The sequence below is a fragment of the Mixophyes fleayi genome, chromosome 6 (assembly GCF_038048845.1).
Source record: "Mixophyes fleayi isolate aMixFle1 chromosome 6, aMixFle1.hap1, whole genome shotgun sequence".
Lineage (NCBI taxonomy): Eukaryota > Metazoa > Chordata > Amphibia > Anura > Limnodynastidae > Mixophyes > Mixophyes fleayi.
The window spans coordinates 144,131,897-144,147,050 of NC_134407.1; the positions used below are offsets into that span (position 1 = coordinate 144,131,897).

The 15,154-nt window shown below is 43.3% G+C and overlaps 1 protein-coding gene across 2 annotated transcripts in view; it reads left to right on the forward strand.

Annotated features, from left to right (window-relative positions):
- The window catches only part of PTK6 (protein tyrosine kinase 6), a 28,965-nt gene extending 17,088 nt beyond the window's left edge, over positions 1–11,877 (forward strand). For both annotated transcript variants that reach the window (XM_075176684.1, XM_075176685.1), the window contains 2 exons: positions 5,994–6,147; positions 7,940–11,877. In XM_075176684.1, coding sequence (XP_075032785.1) covers positions 5,994–6,147; positions 7,940–8,178 — 393 coding nt within the window. In that variant the 3' untranslated portion in view covers positions 8,179–11,877. The remainder of the gene's footprint in view (positions 1–5,993; positions 6,148–7,939) is intronic.
- The last annotated feature ends 3,277 nt before the right edge of the window (positions 11,878–15,154 follow it).

Consider the following 15,154-nt stretch of genomic DNA (forward strand, 5'->3'; position numbering starts at 1 on the left):
TATCTTATCTCATTGTTTTCTGGACAAGCTCTGGCTTGGGCCTCACCTCTGTGGGAGAGAAACGATCCTGTATTACAAGATAGTGCCAAATTTATTTCTATGTTCCGAAGTGTGTTCGATGAACCAGGTCGTGTGACCTCCGCTGCTTCCAGCATTCTTCGTTTACGTCAGGGTTCTCATACAGTAGGCCAGTACGTCATTCAATTTAGGATATTAGCCTCTGAACTTCAGTGGAACACTGAAGCACTAATTGCCGCCTTCTGGCAGGGGCTCTCCGATAAAATTAAAGATGCACTGACCACCCAAGAGCTTCCTACGTCATTAGAAGATTTGATCTCTCTTTGCCATCGTGTAGACATGAGGTTTCGTGAAAGAGAATCTGAGAAAACAACTTCAGTTAAAGCACCTCTTCGCTCAACCCCTCAATTTCGTCCAGCTTCACCTTCTGTGATTCCCATGGAGATAGGACGTTCCAAATTAACTTCAGAGGAGAGGAACCGAAGAGTAAAGAATAGACTTTGTATCTATTGTGCTGATTCCACACATATGCTCAGTTCTTACCCTAAGAAATCGGGAAATGCCAGGCCCTAACTAGTTCTGGAGAGGTGAAGTTAGGGTCCCTGGAGTCCTCTCCATCTTCTACGAAATTAAAAGTCTGCGCTTTTGATGTTACGATTTCCTTTGCTACCAAATCCTTTGAGTCTCAAGCACTGATTGATTCTGGAGCAGCAGGAAATTTCATTTCTAAATCCCTAGTGAATCAATGGTCCCTACCAGTGATTACTTTGAAAACACCGATTACTGTGACTGCTATAGATGGATCGCGTCTCATCAATGGTCTCATCACCCAGAGTACGTCTCCAGTAACGCTTCAGATTGGTGTGCTACACCATGAAGAGATTTCGTTTTTAATTCTTCCTGTTACGACAAGTCCGATTGTCTTAGGCCTTCCATGGCTTCAATGTCATTCTCCCCAGATTGACTGGCGCACTCCTCAAGTTACGTCTTGGGGAGCTGAATGTCAACATCGTTGTCTTTCTCAAGTCATTCCTCTTAAAATACAGCAATCTTCCATCTCATCTTCCTCACCGGGACTCCCTCCTCAGTATGCTTCATTTGCCGATGTTTTTGATAAAGCTCAGTCTGAACGTCTTCCTCCTCATCGTTCATGGGATTGTCCGATCGATCTTCTACCTGGCAAGACTCCTCCTAGGGGTCGGGTCTATCCACTTTCGTTACCTGAAACTCAAGCTACATCTGATTACATCCAGGAGAATCTCCAGCGAGGGTTTATTCGACCTTCCACCTCTCCCGCTGGAGCCGGGTTCTTCTTCGTAAAAAAGAAGGATGGATCACTACGCCCCTGCATAGATTTTCGTGGACTCAATGCCATTACTATTAAAAATCGGTATCCCATTCCGTTGATCACTGAGTTATTTGATCGCATCAAGGGAGCTCGGATCTTTACCAAGTTGGATCTTCGTGGTGCCTATAATTTAATTAGAATCCGGCCCGGTGACGAATGGAAGACAGCGTTCAACACCAGAGATGGGCATTATGAATATCTAGTAATGCCTTTCGGGTTGTGTAATGCCCCCGCTGTTTTCCAGGGCTTCGTTAATGAGATCTTTTGGGACTTGTTATATGTATGTGTTGTTGTCTACCTGGACGACATATTGATCTTTTCACAGGACCTGCCTTCTCATCACCAACATGTGGCAGAGGTCCTTTCCAGACTCCGGAAAAATTCATTATTCTGCAAACTAGAAAAATGTTCATTCGAGTTGCCCCAGATTCCATTTTTGGGGTATATTGTTTCCGGAGTTGGCCTGAAAATGGATCCAGAAAAGGTGAATGCTGTATTACATTGGCCCCAGCCAACTACTCTTCGTGCTATCCAGCGTTTTTTAGGTTTTGCCAATTACTATAGATGCTTCATTCAAGACTTCTCGTCCATTGCATCTCCTATTGTGGCCCTGACTCGTAAAGGGGCCAATACTAAGCAATGGTCATCCGAGGCCCTCCAAGCCTTTCAATTTCTTAAAGAGTCCTTCTCCTCTGCTCCCATTCTTCGACAGCCTGATGTGACACTTCCCTTCTTCCTAGAAGTAGATGCCTCTAATGTGGGCTTAGGAGCCATTCTCTCCCAACGATCGGAGCAACAAAAATTCCATCCTTGTGCCTTTTACTCTCGGGGCCTCCTGCCTGCGGAGAAAAATTACACTATCGGGGACAAGGAGTTGCTGGCTATCAAAGTTGAATTAGAGGAGTGGAGATACTTATTGGAAGGAGCTCGTCACCCTGTGACGATTTTCACGGATCATAAGAACTTGTCATACCTACAGTCTGCCCAATGCTTGAATCCTCGTCAAGCAAGATGGTCTCTTTTCTTTTCCCGTTTCGAATTAATCATAACCTTCAAACCAGCTGCCAAGAACAAGAAAGCTGACGCTCTATCTCGAGCTTTTGTGACGTCCTCTGACGTTGAAGAGGTCCCCAACCATTCTATACTAGACCCCAAATGTATCTCGCTGGCTGCTTCTTCCACTAAAGTGCTACCATTTGGGAAGACCCTCGTGCCTCCTACTCTTAGGAGGAAATCCTTTCGTGGTTCCATTCTTCTCGTTTTTCTGGACATGCTGGTGAACGCAAGACCTTTGAGATTCTCTCTCGAAGTTACTGGTGGCCCTCGATGAGGAGAGACGTCAAAGAGTTTGTTGCTTCTTGTGAATTGTGTTCTCAGTTTAAATCCTCCCGCAGAACTCCAGCGGGGTTGCTGCAACCACTACCCATTCCGTCCAAGCCCTGGACCCATATTAGTATGGACTTTGTTACTGATCTGCCATCTAGTAAAAATTGTAATACTATTTGGGTAGTGGTAGACAGATTTTCGAAGATGGCTCATTTTGTCCCTTTGTCTGGTTTGCCTTCCTCGTCTACTCTGGCTGAACATTTCGTTAAGGAAATCTTTCGTATTCATGGATGTCCGTCTGAGATTGTATCAGATAGAGGAGTACAATTCGTTTCCAGATTCTGGCGGGCCCTTTGTAAAACCTTGGGCATACGATTAGCACTCTCATCTTCTTACCATCCGCAATCAAACGGACAAACTGAACGGGTCAATCAAGATCTCGAGACCTTTATAAGGATGTTCTCATCAGCCAATCAAGACAACTGGGTAGAATTGCTTCCTTGGGCTGAATTCGCTCATAACAACATGTACCATGAGTCATCGTCTAAAACTCCATTCTTTGTGGTTTACGGTCACCATCCGTCTTTTCCGGAATTTCCTGTCCTCCCTCCCACCCAAGTTCCTGCTGTAGAGACTGTTTGTCAGACCTTCAAAAATATTTGGTCTCAGGTCAAAACCTGTTTGAAGAAGACATCTGCCAAATATAAGTCTTTCGCAGATAAGAAGAGGCGGGCTATTCCGCCACTAAAAATTGGAGATCGTGTCTGGTTATCTACCAAAAATATTCGTTTGAAGGTCCCATCTATGAAATTCGCTCCCCGTTTTATTGGTCCATATAGGATCATTTAGATGAGTGTTTAGGAACCGTGGCCGTCCACCATCCTGAGGGTCTGCGCATGCGCAGCCCTTTCAAAACCTTCAGTACCTGTTCCTTTAACTTAATTGGCTGATCAGGCAACACTCCCTATTTAAAGCACCTGCTGTCCATACTTCGTTGCCTGATCTTGGAGTCTCATTCCCCATGAGCCTCTGAAGGTGTTCCTGTGTTTCCTCGTGTATTCAGCGCTGCTGATTCCTGTGGTTTCCAGACCACTTCTACTCCTGTGGTTTCCAGACCACTTCTACTCCTGTGGATTCATCATGACTGTTAGCTGATTCCTATCCGCTGCCTCCGTGCACTACAGTCTTCAGACCACTTCCACTCTCCAGTGTTTCATCGTGACTGTTAGCTGATTCCTATCCGCTGCCTCCGTGCACTACAGTCTTCAGACCACTTCAACTCTCCAGTGTTTCATCGTGACTGTTAGCTGATTCCTATCCGCTGCCTCCGTGCACTACAGTCTTCAGACCACTTCAACTCACCTGTGTTTCATCGTGTCTGTTAGCTGATTCCAATCCGCTGCCTCCGTGCACTACAGTCCTCAGACTACTTCAACTCTCCTGTGTTTCATCGTGACTGTTTGGCTGATTCCTATCTGCTGCCTCCGTGCGCTACAGTCTTCAGCTCATCTCAACTCTCCCGTGTTTCCTCGAGACTGCTACAACTATTCCTATCCGCTGCTCTCCGTGCTCAACAGTTCCAGCTCAGCTCTACTCTCCCTTGTTTCATCGTGGCTGCACCTGCTGGTTGCTATCCGCTACCTCCGTGTACCTGCAGAGTCCTGCTGGCTGCTACTCCTCCGTTCTACTCGTGTCTGCAGCAGCTGATCCGCTCCCCGTGCTTCTCAGTGTTCCTGCTGGTGTCTACTCGCCAGTCTGCATCGGATCTGCGCCTCACTGCTTTCATCTCGTCTAGACCATCGCTACTCTTCAGGGTCCTCCAGGAGTCCAGTTCTACATACTACTGCTTCCTGAGTATTTGTTCCCCTGCTGGTCTACCTACCTGTGCGCTGCACCTACTTGATTACCGCTTCACCCTCCAGGGACTTCGCATCCTGCCGGCCTCCAGCCGTTCAGGTATCTCTGCACTCCTGTCTGACAGCCTGCTCCTGAACCACGGTATGCATACTTCTCATTGACTGTGCTGGTGTATTGCATATCTTGCTGGACTGAGTTGTTCTCCTCTGGAGCTTACTATCCGCTGAGACTTTTGCCATCATTGACTGTGTTATCTTTTGCCCGGATAGTTTCTATGACTTTGTATTATTGCAGTGCTGTTCAGTCATTACTATATTGTGCATGTCATTGTGGATCAAGTTCAAGGTGCCCGTGTATCCTCTGTATTGCAGTCTCTCCCCGTGCTCCTCCTTACATATATATTCAGTGGTACAACTTGCTAAAGGCAGACCACTGATTCCTGTTTCCAGTGTCACCTGTTCCAGTGTCCTCTCACATAGCAGTGGTACAACTTGCTAACGCAGACCACTGACTCCCCGGATACCTTCATCTGGATTCCATTCCTTCACCCAGACAGCGGTACAACTTGCTAAACGCAGACCGCTGACTCTCATCACCTCCTCGTTTCTGTTGGACATTCCTCCTCACTATAGCAGTGGTACAACTTGCTACCGCAGACCACTGACTACCCTCACGTGTCCTTTGTCCATTCAGTTCCTCGTGTATTACTACGTATATATTACCAGTGCTGCTTGTCATAGACTTTCCCGAGCATCTCTATCATCTGCTGTCTCCTGTTACGTGATCACCCCGCTACCAGAGTACCATATTACCATCTATACTCCTCTGGTAAGCTTATCACCTGGTGATCCCTGGGTAAAGACTCCTAGTGCCCATGACACCTTCGTCTCATAGACCATTTTGGCCCCTCCCTATGGCACCATATCACCTGCGACTTTCCCCCTTATGAGTATGTATCTGGCATCTCTCCTCTCTCCTGGTACCATGTTCCTTCCCCTGGAATACTTGTCACCTTTTCCCTTGGCACACTCTCCTGTAGGACCCTTTGGATCCTCCCCTGGCACACTCGCCATGTTACCATTTGTCTTGGTGCTCTCTTCTTGTCCCCTAAACACCCCCCTTCTGTCACTTGTCACCTCCCCCACCCCCACTGTCATCTCCTCCTTCATAGATCCCTCTTCTCCCTGGGTCCAACCTTCATGGTACAATTATTTTACTGACATACCAAAATACATTTTTTTAATGGAAAAGAAGAAACTCCAAAAATGAGGAATGATATATACCAAATTCCCCCAAAAATAAATGTAGAAAACTGGAAACCCTAATTATATATTGAAAATTAATGCTTATATACTAACCATTTATTTTTCACTGATGCTACTCTCGGAAATTCACTTTACAGATCATTGATATTCTAATATTTAAATCCCCTTTCTTCAAACAGGATGAATGCTACATATCATATTCTAAGGAAATCCCTTACAAATGGACAGCCCCTGAGGTGCTGGCTTTCGGTTGTTTCACCCATAAGTCAGATGTTTGGGCCTTTGGTGTTTTATTGTATGAGATCATGTCCCGAGGGATGAACCCATACCCAGGTAATAATTATATTTTGCTCTACAGTACACATGTAAGCATGGCACATATAACCATTAACAAAGTTAGACAATGTGTAGCACTGCTGGGTAGGAGTTGTAGAACTATAAGCACCAGCATTTACTGCCAGCCTTGGACCAACCACTGTAGAAATACAAGTTGCAGCATGCCCTGTGGGGGGAAAGTTAAACAATGCCTACTTCTGTCTGCTATTCCTAATTTTATAAAACAAATGCTAAATATTTAGTTATATTTAGTAAGATTATAAAAAAACTTAATACAGGTCCCCACTTTAGCATAAAAACATATTCTCTGCTTATTCTGATGAGCTGTCTCCTTTCCTTCTTTAACTAAAAATAACTACTGTCAGAGACAGTGCTGGGATTTCCATGGTGCCACCTGCCCTTCACTGCACATGCTCTGGGGGAGCTCTTCACCGCACATGCCCTGGGGAAGCTCTTCACCGCACATGCCCTGGGGGAGCTCTTCACCACACATGCCCTGGGGGAGCTCTTCACCGCACATGCCCTGGGGGAGCTCTTCACCGCACATGCCCTGGGGGAGCTCTTCACCGCACATGCCCTGGGGGAGCTCTTCACCGCACATGCCCTGGGGGAGCTCTTCACCGCACATGTCCTGGGGAAGCTCTTCACCGCACATGTCCTGGGGAAGCTCTTCACCGCACATGCCCTGGGGAAGCTCTTCACCGCACATGCCCTGGGGAAGCTCTTCACCGCACATGCCCTGGGGAAGCTCTTCACCGCACATGCCCTGGGGGAGCTCTTCACCGCACATGCCCTGGGGGAGCTCTTCACCGCACATGCCCTGGGGGAGCTCTTCACCGCACATGCCCTGGGGGAGCTCTTCACCGCACATGCCCTGGGGGAGCTCTTCACCGCACATGCCCTGGGGGAGCTCTTCACCGCACATGCCCTGGGGGAGCTCTTCACCGCACATGCCCTGGGGAAGCTCTTCACCGCACATGCCCTGGGGAAGCTCTTCACCGCACATGGCCTGGGGAAGCTCTTCACCGCACATGCCCTGGGGGAGCTCTTCACCGCACATGCCCTGGGGGAGCTCTTCACCGCACATGCACCGATACTATACTCTTTCCGATACCTGCTCTATTTAGAGTTTGGACTTGGAACATGGGGGTGTCACCCCTGATGGGCTGGCTGGGCCCCCCTGTATACATGGCACCCTCCTGCCGCGCTTACCATGTTCCGCCAGCCCTGACTAAATGACCATTGCAGTATAGGCACTTTAGATAAATGTAGTTTTAGGTGTGAACGTTTCTCTAAAAGATAGATGTAAAACTAGACAAAGAGGTTGTACTTAAATACATTACTTGTGGTATATGGCAAATGCTGGTTATAGATTTTTCAAGAGGTGGGAGTGTATAAATTATTGGAGGGTAGCATGTGACTGGCTATGAGCAGCATAGAACTTTAAGTCATCCCCTACAGCACTGAACATGCCCTAAAGGCTTTTACCAGCAGTCATGTGTACGGCCCCTTTAAAGTGCAGTTATAGAAATGGGGAGGAGGACAACTAGAGAAGTAGACAGATAGATAAAACCAGTTTCTGTGTGAATCCGAAATGCCAGTAAAGGTGTTAGTTAAATGTTTACACTGGAACCATGATAAAAATAAATTACATACAGAAATATTAGATGAAACAAAAATTATTTTTGCTATTCTACACCAGGGACAAATAAAATATAAACAGCCCAGTTATGCAGATCCTAAAGTACATTGAGAATGTAGAGTGACACGCTTGTCATGCTTTTCGTAGGTGTCTCAAACTCAGAGTTGCTTGAGTTCCTCAAAAAAGGCAAGCGGATGAAAGCTCCAGAGAACTGCTCCAATAAAGTCTACAATGTTATGTTGGAGTGCTGGGATGAAAACCCCAAAAAGAGACCAACATTTAATGAATTAAAGGTTTCTATAGACAACCTGGCAAATTATGAGCCCTCAGAAATTTCTCCCAAACCTTCCAAAACAAAAGGATGGCTGAGCAAGCTTAAGAAATAAGCAAGCCCATTGATTAAGGCACTTTACATCAGCAACAACACAGCACTAAAGGAATATGGATCACAGAAAGGCTGCTTTGAGTGACAGAAAAATAGAACTTAGAATCATCACATCATATCCTGAATCTATGGTGTATTCATGGTGATACAACAAATGGCAAAAAAGTACAAAGGAAATCTACACATATACTATCTGAGGCCTATTTTGTGCTTCCAAGAGTTATTAAGCATGTTGCACAATAGTTTGGTCTCCCAGCTGTCTTCCATATCAGGACAAATGTGTGGACATTGGGTTTTCAAAATGTTTAAAATGCAAGTTTTTTACAACAAAGGATTTTAGTATAAAAACCAACAGCTTTATTGTCCACTTCAGCCACACACGTGGACACCAAATTGGATGAGATCTTTCCATTCCTGTTTGTGTTGTCTGATAATGACCGCAGACACAGGATGATCACAGTCATATTTTGAGCACCTTTACTACATGCCAATCATTATCAGACATTGCAGTTGTTTTGGAACTCTACATGCAGCGGTCATCGGCCAACTGCAAAATCTCAGCATAAGATAATATAGCACTAATATATCGGTCAGGAAATACATTCACATACATCTTATATATAGATTGTGAGTCTAGTTATAGGACAAACTTGTACTGCATACTTGCCAGCTCTACCGGAATGTCCGAGAGACTCATTTCGGGTGGGTCTTCGAGACTCCCGGGAGAGTGTGGTAATCTTCTGCATCCGCCCGAATTAGGGCCAAAATGCTGCGATTCGCGGGGAATCGCGTCATTTTGGCCCCGCCCCAGCTGTAAAATGACGCGGTTTGCGTCATTACGTCATGGGTGCATACTGTGTATTCATATATAGCCCTTTCATTTTTGTTATTATTGAGGCATTCTGTCATTGAAATTTCTCCATTTCTCCCTATGTCCCTCCGATGTTTGGATCCCTAATAATGTACACTATATTCAAGATGTAACTTCCAATCCACCAATATTCTACAGTATAATCCTTTTCCCACAAAACAGACTATCAAACGAGTGTCATTGTTAAGTGTTAAGCTACAAGTCATTAACTACTGCCGATCCTTTGGTAATGAGAAAGTACTGAGACCCATGTGAAAGATCATTTTATTTTACCTATATTCGTTCTTTTCAAAACCCAACCCTGCAGAAATCTCTGGGATGGAAAATGTGCAATCAGATCCTGAAGGTTAAACAGGGAAACATATCTAGAAAGTATTCCAGGCTCCACTGCTATGCAGTGACAGGGTTGCTGCTGTCCTTCAAAAAGGGACCGAGAGTCACAGTTTCCCAATGTCATCCCCACATCCCTCAATGGCACTCCCGCCTTCATGATTTCCCTTACACCTCCCTGTCTCAAACATGCAATATGAGGATGCAGAATAGGAACTGGGACAAAGGTTACTCATCTAGTGCCAGACAAGGAGAGGCTGTATTCTGGTTCTGCTGACAACAAAACAGTGTTCTGCTGTGTATGTCTAATCTCAACAGGTTACTTATTAATGTTCTTTATCATGAAAGGCAGATCAGGAGGAGGCTGAACATCTTGTTTTCAAACATTTCCATGAAAAACAAAGACACAATGTTTTTTCCCATCTAGTAACCACAGATTGTTCTTTTAGTAGCCCTTCAAGGGGCGTTATATGAAAAATAGACTCTTTGACAGTTTTATGTTAAGTATATGACACTTTTTTATGAATGTTACAGCAATACAATGTGAAGTTAATATTTCTGTTTTATTGGTTTGAAATTATTGAGTACAGTATGCCCATTTTCTCTACAAGAGTGGTTACTGTCATTAGATATTATCTTGGATTCAAGCCATTGAGACTAAGGACAGAAGAAACAGTGAGAAACAGCTGCAGCTCCAACAATAAAACAGCTAAAATATTGGGTGTGATTCATTAAAGAATGGGGCCCTTACTACGGCCTACGATTTCAGGGGTGGGAAGGGAAAGGGCGAATGCATGTAGTCAATGTACAGTAAGGGCGTGCCAAGCTCGAGCGCACGCAGCAGTGTCCAATTCAAGCTTTGGGCATCTCAAATGTTTTTCTGTTGTATCATTTGCACCAGCTAGAGGACAGGCGTCAGTTCTGATTAGTAGTGACGACGGTTGCATATACATGCTACAATATGTGTCTGCAATCAGGACCATCTGTATAAATGCATTTTATGTACAGTAGACATTCATTACATCCTAATAAAAGTATGTTATGGAAGGGGGGGGAATCTTTTTTTAATGTTTTTCATTGATGACTATATCATTAACAGGCGACATTAATTGAATTTTATTATTCTGTCCTTTCTTTTGAGGCTTTATATTCCACATATGCATTGGACGTATCCTTCAGTGTGTTGTCTGAGTGGAATGCACCAACACCCATATTCAACAGATATATCTTTAGTTCCCCTCAGAGTTGAATACAGACGTACGTATGCCTGATTTATGTGTGTTTTAAAAAAGACAAAAAAAACCCCACAGTTTACATTTGTTTCATGTGCCTTAATGAATCAGGCCCATCGTGTGCAATATGTAGTCCACACAAGATAGCTACTTGATATGTTTTTAAAAAGCAATACACGTGTATAGTTACTCTATCGAGATATCTAGACCTGCTTCCACATTGTTAGTTATCAGAAATAGAGACATAATTCCTTTCCTAAAAACAACAGAGACATTACACTGACTATTTCTCACTTGCAGAGTTCCAAATTAAACCATAAAAAGGTCTACTTGTAGAACACAGTTTTGTTATACTCTTTGGGACTCAATGTTGGATTTATGCCAATTATTTTCACTTAATATATTTGTGATGCCCCAAAGCCTTATTAAACAGCACAGAGGAAGTGCATAAACGCTTTTAAAAATGCAGGGCTACAAGGGGTTACTAGAGGTTGAGGAAGACACAGTGGGAATGACAGTTGACAGTTGAACTGAAAGTACGTACCCAGGAGGATGTGCAGGAAGGAGGAGTGTGTGATATAGCAACAAGAAAGGGGAAGCTGACATGAGAGACTGATCTGCTGCTGGAATTGGTGATATTGCCAGCACACATGGCTGGAGAACGGCTGGAGACACACAGTGGGGCGTCCAACACAGTTTCCACGAACTGCAGAACCTTTTCAAGGTAAAAACCTAGCCTGCAGTGTACTGCACACACCCCAGCGTCAGAGGGAAGAGTGATGAGAGAACAGCGCCATCTTGTGACTGAATTGAGTAACAGTCCTGTGTTTTGTTATAATCTTTAACACTGCCTACAGTTTAACATCTACCTTTTTAGAGAGAAAGTACAGAGACTTAATCGGGATTATTAACCCTTCAGGAAACTTCTGCAGGATATTTAAACACTACAAAATTCCTGTGCACAGTTCAACCCAGGACTGAGTGTAAAATATGGTAACGTTACCAGGGATAATATTGGTGCACCAAATGTTTTAGATGAATGTTAATGTTAAGTGATTTACCTAAAAATGTATTTATTGATATTGAAGAAGTTATAGCTATTGTGCCTTATACTCTCCAAGTGTATATTATATGTTAAATGCTATTGTGCTCTATGTTGATCAAACAATTATTTTGCCATTACCATTGAGCTGAAGGGGTCAGTGGCGCGGTGGCTTACCAAAATTATCCTTACCGCATTCTTAATAAACCTAAGTTATTTGACTAATCCTTGTCCCTTTCATTGAAGTATTTATCTCCTGACCACCGGATATCCGAACAGAAAAGAACCTGACTCGTGTCTGGAGGACAAGGTAAGGGAAGGAAATCCCATCCGTCTCGACCACCACATATTCATATCAGTATTGTGATTGTACACCACAAATGTATTTGTATCCAGAGTTTTGTGTATCATAGCTTGCATCAGGGGCGCACGCAGGGGGGGTTTTTGGGTCTCCAAAAACCCCTCCACTCCGCTAACGAAGTGCCCCACATAACGGCACTGTACTATACAGCAGCCGAGACGCTGTCAAAGAAGCGTCCGCGGCGATGATGAATTGTAAATAAGTTAAATACTCACTGTTTTTTCATGTAGCACACAAATTTCAACTTTAAATTTCAGTGTACAAATAAGCTATCAAGTATATTTGTGTGCTACATGAAAAAATAGTCAGTATTTAACTTATGTGCAAAATAGAATACTAATTTGCACCCCTTGCATTGTAACATGGTACAGATTCAGGTTGCCAAGTTAGCGGATGAAGCAGGAGGCATGAGACATAGGTTAGCCAGGAGGCTAACCGGATGATCCACGGGAGAATCAGGCAAGTGGAAGGTTAGGCAAGCCAGGGTAAGAAGCAAGTAGATCCACAAACAATTTCAGGGAGCAGACAGGAGTAGAGTCAAACAAAGCCATTGACTAGGTTATACACAAAGGTGCAAAATGGTGGAACAGGCAGAAGTTAGGAAATCAGGAGAACACCAGACACAATTTACAGGAGTACTGACAGGAACCAGAAGCAACAAACAAATGATGAACTGCAAAGAGCAATGTTTGGGGCGGGTATATAAAGTGGTGGAACAGTTGCAAATAATGACCAGGGAAGGAGGTTAACTCCTGCAGGCAATATGGGAATGCCTAATGGCAAAACAGCAGCACCTCTGGTAGCATAGAGGTATTGCAAGTCAGATACAAATTAGGATCAGAGTCCTAACACCTATCAAGCTCAATGCCTAAGTCTGATACTTGATTCAGAACTATCTTTTGTTCCCCACATCTAGTCTATATATAAATCATGTTACATACATCTAAAAAAAACATTTCCACAAAAGGCACAAATTTCACTAAGGATAGTGCAAAAACTTTAATTCATGCACTTTTCCCAGTGGAAAATAGCAAGTTCGGATCACAGAGGATTAATAACACAAGACACACAGTCTGTCAAACAAATGTATAGTTTATTTTGTGAAGAATATAGTAGAAAGTGTAAATAAAATGCAAAGAGTAATATAATACAAAGAGTTAGTAGAATAAAAAGAGTAAATAAAAGTGTAACTTATCTGCTGCCAATAGATTGTTCCAGTAAATATGTTTAGTCACTGATTATCCTAGGGTCCCGTCTTTCCTCGTCTGAAAGCTAGGAGTAAACAACTGGATACAAACAAACAGAGTACTTGGCACCCCTGCAGGGGTCCATGTAGAAGAGTTATGTCTCAGTTACTTTGCTTTTGATGGCAAGGACCCTGAAATCATTTGCATATAAGGTGCAAACATGATTTTTCCTAGTTTCTATTGATTCTCTATTGATAAGAATTTTGCACATGAGCAGTACGCACAGAGACACCACTTTAGCTGGATATGTGAAGATGTCTCTGGTTTGGACTTGGTTATATAAGCATTTAAAGTAATACACACATGAAAGTACCAATGTCAAAATGGATTTTCAGCAGTCATTTTGTTAGACCTACCACAATGCACTAATCATCTCCCACATTGACTATTGCAATACCATCCTTACTGGTCTTCCCTGAATGAGACTCTCACCCCTACAATTTGTTTTGCACGCAGTGGCTAAATTGATATTCTTTGCAAATCGCTCTTCCACTGCTGATCCGTTCTGTCAGTCTCTACATTGGTCGCCTGTTTATTACCAAATCCAATCCAATATAAAATACGTGCAGTGGGGAGGGGGAGTATGTGAAGGAGTAGTTACAAACGACAGTTGGAGATTCGGAGAGGCACTCAGTGAGGCAGACATCCTGAGGAAGTCTTCTGCAGCCTGTCATAGAGAGTGTAACAGTAGTCTGAGAGGACTGAGAGCCAGAGGGATTAAGGAGACAGACACCCTGTGAGAGTGGAGAATACTTTACAGTAGATGAGTGCAGGTAGTTACCGGAATCTGTTACAGAAGGGAGCCATGCTAGATGTCGGAGACCTGTTGGTTAAGTACATCTTATTTCACTAATTGTGGTATTATCTGGACTGAGTATCTTCTTGTTAGTTAGACAGGCAACAGGTGGCGATAGCTGAAGAGAGTTGGTAATAACACTTTTACAGGACTGATTTATTGACAAGAGTACAGTGCAAGGAAAGGTGGACAGGTTTTGGGACTGAGTATTTCATTAAAATAAAAGTACCACAAGAGTGAGCTGTAGTAACAATGATAATCAAGGACCTACTAGTTGTCATATTATAGAGAGAGGAAACTACATTTGTACCACATGTGTCTCTGCAGCCATATTGGATTGGAGTAAAGTTTAAGTAAAATATTGAGCTTTATAAGATCTTCAAGGGAAAGACAAGTGCTTCATTAAGAGGATATGAAAGAAGTTGCTATTGCCTGGAGGCCTGTGTATTGTGTTCATTAGAGGGATTCTGAGAATTATAGAATCCTTCTGTACATTCTAACAAGCTGATTCAAGTTGTTTCTGAGAAAGCAGAGAGGAGTATCTCACTTAAAGCCAAGTTTTGAGAAATAAATTTGTCAATATACATTTGTGATGCTTATGTCAGTTTATGATGGCTTATGTAAAGCAAGTTTAGTAATTTTAGTGAAATTGTAGGATTGCAATCAGAAAGGATAGGTGGGAAGAGGTACCCCTTAGAGATAGAGAGAGAGTGTATATCTACAATTGTGTTTATTGCTTGCCATTGTTAGTCATTTCTGAGAAATTGTATATATCTTGCAATATACTTACCCATCATTTTAATGTGTTACTGTGTTAAAAGCTACCTCAAAATATTTTTTAACATTGAGAGCTATATTTGTGCTAACTAAACCCACCAAAAAATGTGCCAGTGTGGCTTCTAAAGACCTAAAGCCTGGTGTATAGCTAATTTTATTATGTGTGTGTGTGTGTAGTATTAAATAGGTGGGTGGAGGGTTTCTTAGTCTCCCTCGGGTGTTGTTATTTAATCAACATTACCCAATGAAGATCCGGCTAAACAAGACTAAGGTGGAGGCACTGTGCAAGAAGATATCATGGTAAAGATTAAAATACAGAGG